Source organism: Bombus huntii, chromosome 6, assembly GCF_024542735.1.
Source record: "Bombus huntii isolate Logan2020A chromosome 6, iyBomHunt1.1, whole genome shotgun sequence".
NCBI classification, from domain to species: Eukaryota; Metazoa; Arthropoda; class Insecta; order Hymenoptera; family Apidae; genus Bombus; species Bombus huntii.
The window spans coordinates 16,991,389-17,007,645 of NC_066243.1; the positions used below are offsets into that span (position 1 = coordinate 16,991,389).

General features: G+C 35.4%; 2 protein-coding genes and 1 pseudogene across 3 annotated transcripts; 1 reads left to right on the forward strand and 2 right to left on the reverse strand.

The window, feature by feature from the left end:
• Positions 1-1,976: 1,976 nt before the first annotated feature.
• LOC126866275 (ras-related protein Rab-10) lies at positions 1,977-3,817 on the reverse strand. Its single transcript, XM_050619653.1, has 5 exons — positions 3,674-3,817; positions 3,303-3,363; positions 3,109-3,247; positions 2,933-3,022; positions 1,977-2,857 (listed from the first exon to the last, which is right to left on the reverse strand). The coding sequence occupies exons 1-5, from the start codon at positions 3,798-3,800 to the stop codon at positions 2,672-2,674; spliced, it is 603 nt and encodes a 200-aa protein (XP_050475610.1). The 5' UTR covers positions 3,801-3,817; the 3' UTR covers positions 1,977-2,671.
• A 94-nt stretch (positions 3,818-3,911) lies between these two features.
• LOC126866264 (uridine-cytidine kinase-like 1) lies at positions 3,912-7,936 on the forward strand. 2 transcript variants are annotated; one of them, XM_050619629.1, is made up of 11 exons: positions 3,912-4,053; positions 5,063-5,215; positions 5,286-5,416; positions 5,789-5,959; positions 6,038-6,144; positions 6,213-6,383; positions 6,457-6,528; positions 6,639-6,890; positions 6,960-7,169; positions 7,247-7,432; positions 7,511-7,936. In XM_050619629.1, the coding sequence occupies exons 2-11, from the start codon at positions 5,163-5,165 to the stop codon at positions 7,826-7,828; spliced, it is 1,671 nt and encodes a 556-aa protein (XP_050475586.1). In that variant the 5' UTR covers positions 3,912-4,053; positions 5,063-5,162; the 3' UTR covers positions 7,829-7,936. The 2 variants fall into 2 exon arrangements, with proteins under 2 accessions (XP_050475586.1, XP_050475587.1); XM_050619630.1 differs by lacking the exons at positions 3,912-4,053; positions 5,063-5,215 and having other exon boundaries at positions 6,027-6,144.
• On the reverse strand, positions 7,926-16,123 carry LOC126866826 (uncharacterized; annotated as a pseudogene).
• Between the last annotated feature and the right edge of the window lie 134 nt (positions 16,124-16,257).

Here is a 16,257-nt window from a genome sequence, read left to right on the forward strand (position 1 = left end):
AAAGACGCGAAATATGCAATATGAATATCGAATAAGATAATTACTTTATATCCTATTTCCTTACCAGTTAACTACTTTGCTTCGATTTTTCTTAATATCGCCAGTTTAATTTGATCGATTTGCTATCGCTTTGATCGTAAAAGCTCTTAATAGTTTGACTAAAACACCTTGCGGCATTAAAATGAGGACGAAAATGGAGTTTCGCAGCTTTACCACTGAACGATAATTTATCTACAGCGATCGAATCATTAATTTATCTTCACGGTATTTCCAAATGTTATATAAAACCAATAAATTACTCATGTAGGGTGAGATCTTAAATGGCAGCTTAAAAATATGTACTTTAGCGAAAGAAACTTCGTTTTCGTATTTCTATTGTTTTCCTTATCGACACCTATATTTACAAGCTGCGTACACATCACAACATCGTTTATTCTCATATTTATACGTATTAGTCAATTGTAAACTTTCCCCTATTTATAATAATTATTTTGTTTCTTTAGCATTTTAAACCATTATTTAATAATTTACTGTCTGCTTCTATAGATCAAATGCGTTTTCAAGAGGCCATCTTTGAGATTTTCAACTTTCAAATGCATATTCAAGACGTAAACCTGATCAAAATTCTGGACCGATTTTATAATCGATGTAATTTTGTTGGTGGTGGCACTTATTCTCATAACTGGAATTTCACATCGCTTCTCCGAATTTTTGAGAACTGTTAAATTTAGTGTCATTTTAATTATTTTGCAATTTCATTTTTTAGTTTGTGTGCTTTTTAGTAGTTTTTCTGTAAACAAAACGTAAAAAGCAATTTATTTCCAATATTTAGTGAAACTTCCAAGCATTTTGTATATTTTCTTTATACTTACCCTCTGCTGGTACGAGTGCACATTCCGCCCCGAATATGCTTATTTCTTAGCATCTGAGAAGAAATGTGCGTATAGTCCAGTCTTTGGTCGCTAGGGGACCTTCGTTTTATTGTGCATTTTGTGGCTGACATTTTTAACACTGCATCGGCGATTTCCATACCCCCCTTTTGAGAAAAATTCAATCCTAATCCTTTCAAACGCTTTTTGATGGGTTATGTTTGGATTTTTCGACTTCTAAATTCTGCTGGGTTACGTTTGGAATTTTTGGCCTCCAGACGAGAGAACTCGAATCCTAATCCTTGGAAACGCACGTGAGAACTGAATAATCCAAACCTGACAAACATTAAATCATTCGTACGTTTTCATCATAGATAGAAGTACCAGTAAACTGATACTAGTTCCGTATTTTAAAAAATGATGATACAACGATTACTATCTCTTATACAATTGATTACAAATATAGATTATAGGATATTATGTATCACATACATATCCATATATTATTTGTTTTCACAAATAAGATATTCGCTTTGTTTATAACATCATCGCTCAATACCAAAGTTTTTGTATATTTCTTACAGTGAAGTTTTGAACGTAATACGAAAATATTTAAATTTCTGTACCTTCCCTCTGTTTAGTATTAATCGATAGTAGACACAACGTTTTTAATTCTTTGCTTTTTCTTTAAACAAATAATTTAGGGGAAACATATCTTCGACAACGTATGGTCTACTTATTTCGATTATTTTCCTTAAATGGAGTATTGTAAACACTATCGCATATTGTCTGTAAAGTATTTGATTAAATTTCCCCATAATAGGCGTGCATTTCTATCATAGATTGCCCCTTTTGGCCATATTGAAACACTTCCGATCCACGTATATTCGTTTCCCTATATATATTCGATGCATATTCCGATACCAGTATTAAAATCACTATCACAAGTACTAATCATTTTACTAATACATTATAAAAACCGAAAATTTATGTATTGTGATAATTACTCGTAGCACTACTATTGACGTATTATGTATAAAGCCAGTTTTTATCAAGTACCTATTATTATAAGTTAAATGTATTGCGAAGGAAAACAAAAACAATTACTTCGAAATCGTGAATATTTATATTTGTAGTAAATTAGTCTTACACAAGTAGAATAAAAGCTCTTGGACTTAAGCTTTTAGATTTTAACTTAAGATGTAAATAAGCAATGTAGTGCAATGTCCGTATGAAAAAGCATTCACATAGATTTTTTTAAGATCGAAAGCCCTCATTCATTCTCACTCTTCTCATTATGGTAACAAATTGCAGCCTCGTAACAAACAAATTGTTCCTAGTTGACTTTGTTCGTGCAACAACGCATGAAGTTTCACGTGGAAAACAAAGCTCCATCAGCAGTATATATTATTGATTTTTTGTGTTCTTTATAAAAGCTGTGATGGAGCTTAATGCTTGTATACATGCAATAGACACATTTATAAGTACATTTATAAGTATACAGTCATATATGTGACAAATAGCATTTATAACCCACCCTTTGAAATCCAGGTATAATTAAAAAACTTCACTTCCAAATTGGAGTTACTTCCTTTTATATTTTTTGAAATAAATTTAGATATATCTTTATCAGAAATCTCATTAAATAAGTACAATCGAATTTGATTAGGCAGTGTTGTGAAGAGTTTAATTATACTATTATGCTTTTTTAAATTATGCTCTAAATCTATCCACAGATCTATTTTGAGTGGCACGAGCTGATATATAGTATATTATGCGCTGTTAAAATAAATAATATAAGATTAGCAGCACCGATTAGAATTCCTTTCCACCCTTCGATCAACCGTTACTCTATCAGGAGCATCTTGTGGTTCCTTTCCATGAGTTTTCTCCAATATTGCTTCGGTTAATTCATTAAATGCACGGTCAATATTAATATCTGCTTTTGCAGATGTTTCCATAAATCTGATTCCATGCTCTCGTGCTATCTAAAGGAGGATATTAATTTATTAGTTTGTGACATTTTTGTAACTTACGTACAATTTAAATTATAGCTGCTTTACCGCTTCCCCTCTTCCTGTGCTAACAACACGTTTGTCTTCCATATCGCTTTTGTTCCCCAGTATCATTTTCTCCACATCTTCATTCGCATGCTAAAATTAATTAAAAAGAAAAAATAAATAACGATTGTAAATGACTATATTTATGTATAGACAAAAAAGTTTGCAATCATACTTACTTCATCTATATTTCTCAGCCATTTAACAATATTTTCAAATGTCTTTTCATTAGTAATGTCATAAACAAGCATAATACCCATTGCACCTCTGTAATATGATGTAGTAATGGTATGAAATCTTTCTTGACCGGCTGTATCCCTGTAAATATACAGGTTAAGGACTGTTTAGATTAATTTAATATTTTACAACTTACCATATCTGTAACTTGATTTTCTTTCCTCTTAATTCCACTGTCTTGATTTTAAAATCGATACCTAAGTGACAGAAAGCATATTATTCATATATCTAACATACTCCACAGTATAATAGCATTTATTTACATAAAACAATCAACTTTGATGACAATGTTGTCAAAATATTAATTCAGAAACGCGAATTTCTCTATGCACTTAATGTAATAAGACAATCACACTTCAATATTCAATTATTTATTGTTCATTAACTTCAGTTTACAATATCATTATTTTAGTAGCATAACCTACTATACCGAAAAAAAATTCACAATAATGGATAATTTGATCGAGGAAATCCACGAATGATAATTATTTGGACAACTTTCCTTACCTATCGTAGAAATAAATGTCGTCGAAAATGCATCATCCGAAAATCTAAACAATATACAAGTTTTGCCAACTCCGGAATCACCGATCAGCAGCAACTTGAACAACAGATCGTACGTCTTTTTTGCCATTTCACTGTTGCTTCTTGTTAACGAGGCGCCGAAGAAAACAAAAAAGATTCGAACCTGTGGAGCACGATTAATAGTTTTGTAGACGATGTTTCGAACATCGAACGCTATGAACGATTATAGGTTTCAAGGTCGGACGAGGGCGCGTCTCAACGTACAACGGTGTCTTGTTAACGACGGAAAAACCGGTCACAGGGGCTGACTATTAAAAGACAGTACGACGTCACACAACAGACCAGCACGCAGAAGCATCGGGGTAACTTTGCACTTTGCTTTCAGTCACAAGCCTGAACAGAACTTACTGATTTATTAATCGACCAACAATCCGTAATATGTACAACTGTATCTTTATAGTAATTAGCGGTAATCGCGAAACTCTGCCGGGTTCAATTGCGAATATTTCATCTACCACGGGAGGTCACCACCACCGCAAGAATAATTTTAAATCACCTGGATACTAACGGGACACATACGCACAAAGTTATTACTAGACTGCGGATGTTTATGTAAATTCACGTTTCTCTGAACGCAATCAGAGAAGTGGAACTTAGAAATTTATTTCGATTTCTAAATATCATTCTTTTTTCTAAATATACTGGCTTACTTTAGATAGTTTGTATATTTTCACATATCATAAATATTCTGTGCGTTTTTCACAGTTTCTATTTTTATATAAATATCTGCAGTTTAGTTATTACTTTTTTTTATCGATTTCACATTAACGCTTATACATCTGTACTTTGTTCGTTTCGTATCGATGCGCATCATACATTATGAATATTTTGCGATGCGATATAATTTTTTATCTAATGAACATGCTTTACAGTTACTTTTAAGCGATTTTTGCTTGAAAAATCGATGAATATTGTTAATGACTAAGATATTTTATCGCATGGTTTTCAACATTTGGATCAGGCGGGAAAATATGTTGATGAATGCTGTATATGAAGGGTAGTAATGGGTTCAACAGGACCAATATTACTATATACATACATACAAGAGTTTCTATCTCTTTGTCAAACGTTATTCAAAATTCATACAAAACTTCATAAATACCACTTTAATTAATTAATGGATTAGAAATATAATTATAAATTTTAAAGACTATTGTATTAAATTATTTAAGAAGGATATGTATATATATAAATACTCATATTTAAATACCCATTACTGGGTAATAAGTATAGAAAAATTGCTTCGGAACACGAGCGATAGGTGGCAATGAAAAATATCTACGATTTCATTATCGTTACCTGTCTTTGTAGTTTGTAGTTTCTGTCAGTACAAATTCAGATGCATGAGGAAGAGAAGCTTGGTAAAACGTATTGTAACAATACGTAATTTTTCTTCTACGTGATCAAGAATATGGCAGCTAAAATGCAACACTTTGATCCACCAAGCTCAGCGAGTTCTGAAAGGTAAACCACAGTATTTTACCATCTGTTTCGTCTGTCCAGTCGAATATGCATTGAATTTACTGTGCTTTAGCGACGATACTGAAGTGTGTTTCGACGAGAAGGAAATTTTATTTGCTGACGAGTTGTGCGAGGATGCTGAGCGTTGCAGACGTTCTGACATTGGGACACCTACTCCACAATCTCCAAGACCACCTTCCACGGGTGAGATTTCATACACTTTCTCCTCAATGTATCACTTCTTGGAGTATTCTTACATCTTACTTATTTCTTGAAGTAAATAAGCGATGTACCAATTATTTACAGAGTCATTGATATGGAGTACTTGCGTTTGGCAAACAGGATGTACATGGTTTACTGAAGTAGAATCTTTTTGTCATTTGAAGAAAACAGTTAAAGCCTTCAAAAGTACCTTTATCCTTTATCCCTTATCCTACATAATAGTCGAAAGGAAACCTTTTTCTTTGATTTTTATTTACTTTTATGTATTTTTTTGGAAATGTAATTAATAATACGATGCAACCTCGCGTAATTTCTCAAATGAATTAATAGAAACTATTTGTGTTTATATGACAGGTTCTCAGAGATCACCAAGATCAAGAAGACAACGTACTACTAGTCTATCTCAGTCTAGCAAAAAAACTTCTGCAGAGTCTATCCTTAGAAGTAAAACAAGAACAATATACACAGCTGGTAGACCACCATGGTACAATTCAGCTGGTCAGCAAGTAGAACCTTTTGTAATTGGTTAGTAATAGAAACATAAAATATATTTATTACTTTAAAGGGAAAGAATGTACAATGCTATTAATAGTTTTGTTTTAGGTATTTGTGGAGGCAGTGCGTCTGGAAAAACCACAGTTGCAACAAAAATTATAGAATCTCTAGATGTACCTTGGGTAACACTTCTTAGCATGGATTCATTTTACAAAGTATGAGAAAGTTATAAATATTATTGCATAAAGAAGAGTGCAAATAGTATATCCAATTTTTCTTATAGGTTTTAAATGAAAAACAACACGACATGGCTGCGCGGAACGAGTACAATTTCGATCATCCCGACGCGTTCGATTTTGAGTTACTTAAAACAACGCTACAGCGTTTAAAGGAAGGTAGAATGGTGGAGGTTCCTATCTATAATTTTGTAACACATCGCAGAGAAACTAGAACTGTATGTAAATATTGATAAGTGTATAAATGTTAAACATACTTTGTACATATAATGTTTGCTTTTTATTTTAAAGAAAACAATGTATGGTGCCAATGTGATTATATTTGAGGGAATATTGACGTTCTACAATGTCGACGTTTTGAAGGTAAGTCAATGTATTGTCAGGAAAACAGAATGAGTGGGTTTGAATAACAGTAGTAAGGTACGAAAGTAAAAATCAAATTACCACTGATCTCCTTCATTCGATTGGTCAAGATGTGCGACATGAAGGTGTTTGTTGATACTGATGCTGATGTGAGGCTTGCTCGAAGATTGCGTAGAGATATATCGCAAAGAGGGAGGGACTTGGAGGGTGTGCTAAAGCAATATAGCACTATGGTACAACCCGCTTTTTATTATTATATAGCTCCATTCATGGTTCACGCGGATATTATCGTACCTCGTGGCGGAGATAACGAAGTCGCGATAGAACTCATTGTACAGCACGTACATACTCAGCTTCAACTGGTAAAATTATCGGTTTCGTAAATCTTGCTCTCTCTTATTATGTTTACTTTAGTTCATTTCTTGTTCTAGAGGGGTTTCAAACTCAGAGAAAAATTAGCTCATTCTTATATTGGTCAGCCATTGCCATCTTCTCTCTACCTGCTTCCAGATACACCACAGATAAAGGGTCTCCACACATTTATAAGAAACAAAGAAACATACAGAGATGAATTTATATTTTATTCCAAACGTCTAATACGTTTGGTTATTGAATACGCGTTATCTCTTCTACCCTTCGAGGTAAATTTTAATACACAACGCTAGTGAGATGTGAGCAACGTGACTTTTAATAGCCATTTACAAACACGTGTTTACAGGATGTAAGAGTAGAAACACCACAAGGAGTATTATATCACGGAAAACGCGCAGCTACGGATAAGATATGCGGTGTTTCCATTTTGCGTGCCGGCGAAACTATGGAACAAGCTGTTAGGGACGTATGCAAAGATATTAGAATAGGAAAGATACTTATACAAACCAACCAACAGACTGGAGAACCAGAGGTAAATGATGTAATTTACTTTTCTAATTTGCCACGATCATTTAAATATTGACATAAAAATTATCAATATTTTCTTCAGCTTTATTACCTTCGATTACCAAAAGATATTAAAGACTACAAAGTGATATTAATGGATGCAACAGTAGCAACGGGTGCAGCAGCCATTATGGCTATCAGAGTTTTATTGGATCATGATGTTGCTGAGGAGAACGTGTTACTCGTATCTCTACTTATGGCAGAATCAGGAGTACACTCGATAGCTTACGCATTTCCACGCGTAAAAATCGTGACGTCCGCCTTAGATCCTGTGATAAATGAGAAGTTCTACGTATTGCCTGGAATCGGTAACTTTGGAGACCGATACTTTGGAACCGAGCCATCAACCATCGAAGATTAATACAAATTAAGATCTTATACTTCAATTTTCGAAGCTATTTAATCTGTTATAATGGAAGTGCAGTAATCTCATATATCTTTAATAAAATTTGTGTTACGCTGGGGAATATATGTATCGTTTATATTCATTCTATCTACAATACACAAATTTCAACACCAATCTATTTAACTGCGCGGTTAAAGAGACGTTGTATCGATGTTAGAGCCAACGACGCCTTCTTCCACAGTGGTGCGCGCGCTATGTAATTGTTTGTAATCTCCTCTTGCACTTGTCCAATGGGAACGGTGCCAAGAATCCAAATGGCCAGAGCTGACGTTTCTCGATTGTCCCAAAAGATACGTGATCATACGATCGAGTGCGGCCAAATCTTCACTTATATTGCCAGAATTACCCAAACATTCTGGTGGATTAAAGCCACTGGGCGGTGCCTCTGGCTTCTGTTCAATATTTCTAATTCTACGTATTCCATTGCTAGCGGGAAGTTCAAGTTTTGGTGTAAACTGCGTAAGCGGTAGATAGCTTTTAAATTTACGCATGCATAAGGTATCGCTATAAATTACGAGATATCTAATATTTTAATTACCTCTTCTGGACGGTGTTGACCATAACTCGATCTCTGCACCTTGCGGAATATTTTGTGCTCAATCCATCGTAAAAGCTGGTAATATTTCTTTTTTTTTAATTTTGCGTTAAATACCATAAAACATTAAATATAAAACATATCATGTTTTTATGTCAATGAAAGGATTTTAGAAACTTTTAATTTTCTTCTTAGTTACCTTGATTTTCTTCTTATTTCTACTCAACTAGCAACAGCAATAAATTTTATAACAGAAACATTATAGTTACCTCGGGTCCAGGAAGCTGTTATCTCGCGAGATGTTCTTATTACGGACCAAGCGGATATCGTGTTCCCAAAAGCGACGTAGTTCTGGCGTCGATGTGTATGGCGCGGCTACTTCCTTAATATAACCGGAAACCACAAATCTATTTTCAGAAGAGATATTCTACGCCTTTTTCACCATTTAATTAAACAATGCTGAATGTGTTTTTATTAAACAAAAGCATGACCAAAATTTTGCATTTTCCACATGTTACGTCCGGTGACACTGTATGTAACCCGGAATGCATCCCTCGAGGCGGCCACTACCTGTGCAAATATAATTAGTCGGACCGCAATAATCCCAAGGAACTGTAATAAAACTAAGCATTTGTATTTTACCGTTAGGTCCCTTAATAGTTATAAAATATATTCAAGTCGAGACGTTCCTTATGGTTATTGCTCCATCAGATAAAAAATCAGAAGGTCGGGTTTGTTCCATATTCATTTCCACCCGAGAGTGACCGGTGGTGGGGCGACCAACACCCAGCAATAGTTTTCCTCTGCGACAGGATCGTCACCGAACTTCACTGGTTTACCATCGTCAGATCAGTCAACATCTCTGGATTGGTTCATCATCTTCAGATCAGTCAACATCTCTTCACTGTCTATATCTACTTTAGATCATTCATTTGGTTAACTTATATCTGTCGGAGATGAAAGGACACCGGAGCCTTCCCTCTGGAACTTTGGGAAAATCCCTAAAATTGTAAGTAAAGCTTACAGTTGTAATTAAACAATTTGCCGTCATTCTGCCCAATGGTACTTGTTTGCGATTTGTGATAATAAACTTGGGCTCAAGGCGACCATCAGCCGCCGAACGTAGCCGCGGTCAACGGGACGGGCGCTTCATCTAACAAAGATATGAAGCGATAGTATGACCCTCGTTAAAAGAAATACCCATAGAGGTACCTGACAGTAAAACATTCCAACGGATCCTTCGGACAATGAATACCAGATGTTGAGGCACCTACACGGCACAAGTGTAGTTAATCCGAGGACCCACTATAAAACCTAGGGTTTTTGCTAATTAAGGTTGTTCAAACGGACAGGTAGCCTTTGTCCCAAATTGACCAACTGACAGCAACGTCAATTTCCTTTACTTTCGGAACGACGGCTATACTCGACGAATCCGATGATCTCGTGTCCTTAGACACACCCCATCATATTTTCCTCGGTGGCATCATCGGGACGAAAATTCATTCTTCCTTGCGATCTCCTCGACGAAGAGAGTGGATTCGTTATCGAACCTAAGACCAACGTCACTAGTATCGCCAGTGCCCAACCACCGCGGTTGATTGTCAAATCGGTAGTATCCATACTCGTATTACCAGGCCGTACCTTCGTTATAACACAGCGATGGTCAATTCCAATGAAGATCTAGAAAAAGGCCCATAACCCTATTCCTGACGCTTCTCCGACATATCTGTACGCACCGAACGAACGTGTCTACGTCTACAAGTTGTTGGAATAAAGTGTAAATTGTAACCTGTTAACTTAGGTTATAATCGATTCAACCACCTCTATTATCCTAAACGAATTAGGGAATCGATCGTTTCGTGGCATCGATTGTATAATCGTAACGGGAATTTACGACTTCCGTTGACGCGCTTCCACGCGATCGCGTCTCTCAGCGAACGGTCGAACACCACGAGCAAAAGCAATGGTTTTACGAATTTCCGAATTTTAAAACTGATAATTCTTACAAAATTAGAATAACGAAAAAGAGCACTGAATCACGTGGAAATTTTAAGAAACAATGCACAATTAAGATATTATTCGATAAACTTGGTTAGTACATCGTGTCCTTTTTATAAAGATATCAGGACCAATATGTTTCTATTATTAATAATTAATAGAAACAAATTTTTCTTAATTCCTTCAAAATTTTCTTTTAGCGAATTAATCAGCAGATCTACTCTACAGATGTCACTCTAGCGTCATTATATTTGCTTACGTAATCACGTGACAATGACATCGTGATATGAGGAATTATTGGGAAAATGACATCACGTGCGAGAGGCGATTTCTCGTGTTTTATCTTTGAGAAATCAGCTGTTTCGTGACCTTGCTCACCTTCAACGCGACGATGGCCGTGATAAAGATGCACATGACGTTAACAAAGGTCAAGCACGCGCTGATTATTCCGTTGCAGACGAATTCAACCGGCAGGTAATCGGTGTACACATAAACGTACGAGGTGTTGTAGTCTGTGTACGATTCTCCTTTCATGTGCGGCATTTTAATCGGTCGATAGATTAGCCGTATACATCCGGGAGCCCAGAATAAACCCTGCGGGAATAAATTTCATCGATTGCCACGGTCAGATTAACTGCCATTCATTAATCACTGTTGATGGAATGAGAACGCCGCACGACTGCCGATACCTCTTTTCGTATCTATCTTTCCTCGCGAATTATTCCGTCTGCCCGTGTCGATAGCTGGCCAATTTCAATGTCTCTTTCGCGGATATAGAGATATATGTATTTCGATTTACGGGATCGTGAATAAATAAGCGGAAAAAACACGTGAATTCTCGACTCGATCGTTAAGAAGCTTTTTAAATAATTTATAGAAAATCTGGTGAAATACGAGTCAATGAATCTCTTTTATAGGCGAGAAATTATTAATTTATTATCATGGACACTAATTCTACGTTAACACTTTGACTGCCACGTTGGTCATATTTCTCCTGTGACGCCACGGTGATCATTGGTGACCGGAGTGCTTGAACTTCTTACAATTGTAAAAATTGAATGAAAATTGATAGTTAGGACATTGTGAATATAACCGATAAATAGAAGATACTTTGAAATAAAAAGTGGCACATTGAGCAATTAAACATTTTTATTAGAATATTATCCTTAGTTAAAATTATCCTTCCAGTTGATTTTCGGATTAAATATGTGTTTTACTATCCTCTCACACATTTAGAAACTATCAAGAATGTTAATTGTGATTAATATTATAGATTAGTATCGTAGACTAACATTAAAATAGTAATTTCATGTTAATCACAAAGTAATATAAGAGCGAGAAACTCAACAAAAATGGATTTATCATATTCTTTTCGCGTGATCTTCGTACACATATTTATTCCACCCTATATTTACGGTATCTACGGTGGGTTTATCGTTCGTTACTTACACAGTTTACCACTGGTGGTAGCAATGAAGCTGATATGGCAACTCCGATTAGGGGACCGTTGCTTCCTTGTAACAAAGCCACGACTACACCTGTGTCCGATGGTAAAGCCCATAACACACCCATCCAGAGGGACCTGTAATTTCCCCTGAAAGAAGACGCGTATTACTTTTCGCGAATCTTTATTTTTTCCATCCGAGCTACGAATCCTGGATTCGGCACCCCATATATCGGGCATACACCAGTGCCATCTGTAGTCAATAATATATTTTTTCGTTATCGGCAGAACATTTTCTGTCGATTTTATTGATATATTGGATTTATCACTTCTTAAAAGTTACTTGTTGTTGAAACAACATCAAAACGTTTTACGCAATATATTTCAAACATCCAAACGATCGTATACTGTTTCGTGCTAAAAAATCTGTTAAATCCATTGACAGTGAAACGATATTTCATATACGGTTCTTACAAGAATTTATGTTATTTGAGACTTAGGAAAACGTATATACAGCAACCACGTACACTGTGCGCGCTTCCGTTCAGTGACAGTACTTCGGCGAAGCGAAAGTGTTAAACAAAAGTAAATTTGGACGAAATTTTATGTAAGTTCATTATTTTATATACATTTAGCTATAAATTAACCATTGTCTAAGTTAAATCATAAAAACTATTACTTCTTTAATCATCGGTTATTTTGACCGCAGACGGTAAGAAAGGGTATACACGAAGTGTCGGTAGGTTTAATGTTAAGAAGATATATCCGACAATCTTCTGGCTAAGTCATCCTTGATGGGTGTAGCACCAACGCCGCACATACCGCTATACGTGCACTGAGTTGGAATTACGCTGGAAATTGTTGGAAGGTGAACGAAGACATTTGGAAAAGCTTCCTGGAGGGGAAATACCGAAGACATTAATTCACCTTACTATGGAGTTCATTTTCACGCCGATGCCCATTTCCGTGAGCCAGTGGAGGCAATTCTCGCATGGTTCCCCAGCTGGTAGCAGGAAATATCACCTTTCCAGAGAGATAAAGCCAGAGAGTAATAGGAAATGGAAATAATTAGCGTTACTCTCTTACCTCGTAATACACGTTTCCCTTGTCCCTACACCAAACAACGTGTTCCACTTTCAGCTTCTTCAGCAGCTCCTCTAAGACCTTGGAAAATAATAGCGATCGATAAAACAGATAGAAGAAGCTTGTATCAAGTCTGCTGTCGTGCTACGTTGTACAATAGGGCATACAATTCTTTTTTCTCTCCAGTTATCTCGGTTGCCTGATGTCTGGGTAATTGGATGCGATTTACTTTGTAAACCGAGGCTATTTTATTTCTGTAGCTTCTTCAATATTCATTCGTTCTTTATTCTTCCAAATTTAATTTGTGCTTTGCTGTCAAATTGATAAAATAGTAAGTAATTAATATAATGGAAAGAGGAATAGTTAAAAGAAATTCTTGTTCTTTCAACTTGCTTCAGCCTCATTATTCCTGTTTCTTGGCATTAAACTGATAAAATAATTGATGTACTAGTTTGATTAGATAGTTAAATTATTAGATATATAATTCTTCTTCTGAAAATAAAGTAGTGGATGATGTAAGAGATCGACGAGGTCAAACGATGTAAAATGTTATCCAGTATTGGAACTATACCATTAATATTCCGTTATTAAAATTATTAATATGCTATTTCTGAAAGTTACATTCTACGTATTAATAAACGAGATTCGTATTTTATGTATCGCAACAACAGTTCATCGATATTCCAAAGCAGCCATATCATGGGCCTCTAATTGAGGCTAAATAAACCGAAATTACTCAACGATAGTAAAAATAGAACGAAAATAACGTTCGTCTATCAAACGAAATTGTAACCTCGTAATAATCGAAAGAATACTCCAGTGTTGCGATAGAAGCACAATAAATTTCCATTTAGTGTAAAGAAATCTTAATTAGTGCCCGATTAAATAAACTCCTACTGAATATATCTGAACGTCTATTATATCAATAAAAAACCATAGATAGCGAAGAGAATCGGTAAACTTCTATTATACGAATTGTTTATCCCCCGATCGGCTCATATAAAATATAAATGGAGTTGTGTAAGAGGCATTTTCAATTTAACGTTTAATTGCCTTCGTGGAATCTTGAAGTACCTCGAATGACATAAAAATTGTTATAATTTCGCTTTAAAATAGCAAATGACGTAAAGTTTCGCTAATCTTCGTTTAGATCGAACCCTATAATTGTAAACTATAACTTCAGACTTAAATTTTCATTGTGCTACCTCAGAATCCCAACAGAAAATCAATATCTTTCTATCTCATCGTAACGGTTAAGGATAAAAAGCATAATATACCGTTTCCATTGACACGAAAATCGGGTCTCTGTCAGTCACGCTGACCGGAAATGCCACGTCCTCGACTTCGAAGATGTCGCCTATCAGCCAAATCATCCTCGATATCGTTCGAACCGTCGTTATCATTCAGCCTCGACGAATGAGTTCTCGATTTCGTTTGCCTAAGTCGTACATCGACTTTTGGTCCAACTAGCAATTTTTCTGGTTTTTCGATCTTCGTGAATTTATCATAAAATATTTCTTCCATAATGTTTCAAAAATTTCCCATTGGTTTCTATGATAATTTTTGGCAAGCTTTTAGCTCAGAAGCTATAAATAAATCTTAGAAAGAAGAAAAATATCTCGTCGAATAATAAACCGTCAAAGTACCAAAAATTTTGCTCAGTTGCGAGATTAGTGATCATTCTACTTAAACGTTGAAATGCATTTTATTCTGAATTGTTCGGTGACTTCAAAAACGTATCAGCTTAGTTTTATGTTTCAATTAGAAAGAAAGAACGTAGGATAAATGTAAGGCAAGGAATGAAGGCAACAGAGATATGGAAGATGCCCAAGAAGGGAAGGAAATTTTCAAGTGCCAAGATAATTGCAAGACAAGCACGTTATTTTTTTTTTTTACGAAATAAACATTTATTTTAACAAATCAACAGCGTAAAGACTAGCGTCTAGAGACTAGTCCGACATTTGTCTGACCTAGGTAACTAGAGGCCGCCAGGAATATAACGCGCGAAGGGAAATTTCGAACTCTGCCGCGATTTTTACGAAAATTGAGAATCGTTCTTTGTCTCCACCAAAAAACCCCTCGCTTTTGAAGCAAATATTATTCAAGCGAGATGTGCGTGAAAAATGTCCTCCCTAAACAACGAGTTTGAAGGAAACCCTACTGCCATAATTGACAAGAATTCTGTGACATCGCGTTAATCGCTGTCTTGGTCGAAGATGCAATTTGTCGGATACTTTTGCTTCCAAGTAGAAATATTTTTCAGTCGATCGTGCAACAAGGTAACGTTATTGTAATAAGGAAGCAGCTTATAGAGTAATTTTTACGCGAACAATCGAAGCGTTCATAGATTGAAAATGAAAATCTATGAGGGATGAAATTTTATTCAAATCAATCATCCTGTCAAATATTACTGAAAGTACTTGGACGTGAGTTTTGATACTTTTAAAGTTCCTTTAAATTCATTTACCAGAAAAGCTTACTTCCGAGATAATTAGATGGAAAAGTTGTGGATTGAGAAATATTTCGAAACTTGGAAGCGCTAAAACTTCTATCGTGGAAAGTATCTTTTTCTTTTATACGTAAATACGTATATCTCTATGGTTAATTCTAAAGAAAACGTACGTATACGTGCGTTCATAGAAGTCGTAGAACTTATAAGAGCAACTTTTGAAATACCAGTTAAGACACGGGATTAACGATGATTATGTCCACGCTACGATTATTTTCTACTACCTTCCAACGTATTCCGCTTCGTGAATATTTCTGAAGTTGTTCTTAAAGTCCACTCATTAAGATAATTTGACGTTTTAATTTAATTTCATATTTAACTTCGGTCGATTCAACCGTTAATTCAATTTAATCTAATTTATCATCCGTTAAAATAATCAACTATCTATCATATTTAACACATCCTATATCAAATATCGAAGTAACTCGATATACATATTTAAACCACTATTACATTTCCACGAAAGTTCACACTCTTCAGTTTCTTCGATCTTCCTCGACAATCGTATTTTCGACCAATTCAAACGCCATCGATGATAACATTAAATCTCTAAACGATCGAAAGCTAACAAATCGATTTCGTTCAATTCCGTAAGCATCTAATCAATCTCGAGTGCCAGTGTAGAATTATTAATTAATCAATGAATATCTTCAATTCTCATAAAAACCGGAATTCTAGAGTTTCCCTTGGCAGCTCCCCGCCATAGTTTCACACTTTGTCTTGTCACAATGTTTGTTTCACTCGTTTCGCGTCGCGATAAACGATCGTAACAAATTAGTCATCGCGATTAACTTGCTACCTTATCTTGCTAAGAA

Excerpts from the sequence above, each read along its gene's own strand:
- LOC126866275 (XM_050619653.1), bottom strand. The coding sequence starts at position 3,800 with ATGGCAAAAAAGACGTACGATCTGTTGTTCAAGTTGCTGCTGATCGGT. Across the intron at positions 3,364-3,673 it reads GACATTTATTTCTACGATAG|GTATCGATTTTAAAATCAAG; the intron begins GTAAGGAAAGTT and ends TCTGTCACTTAG. Across the intron at positions 3,248-3,302 it reads AAAATCAAGTTACAGATATG|GGATACAGCCGGTCAAGAAA; the intron begins GTAAGTTGTAAA and ends GTATATTTACAG.
- LOC126866264 (XM_050619629.1), top strand. The coding sequence starts at position 5,163 with ATGGCAGCTAAAATGCAACACTTTGATCCACCAAGCTCAGCGAGTTCT. Across the intron at positions 5,960-6,037 it reads AGTAGAACCTTTTGTAATTG|GTATTTGTGGAGGCAGTGCG; the intron begins GTTAGTAATAGA and ends GTTTTGTTTTAG. Across the intron at positions 6,145-6,212 it reads GCATGGATTCATTTTACAAA|GTTTTAAATGAAAAACAACA; the intron begins GTATGAGAAAGT and ends TTTTTCTTATAG.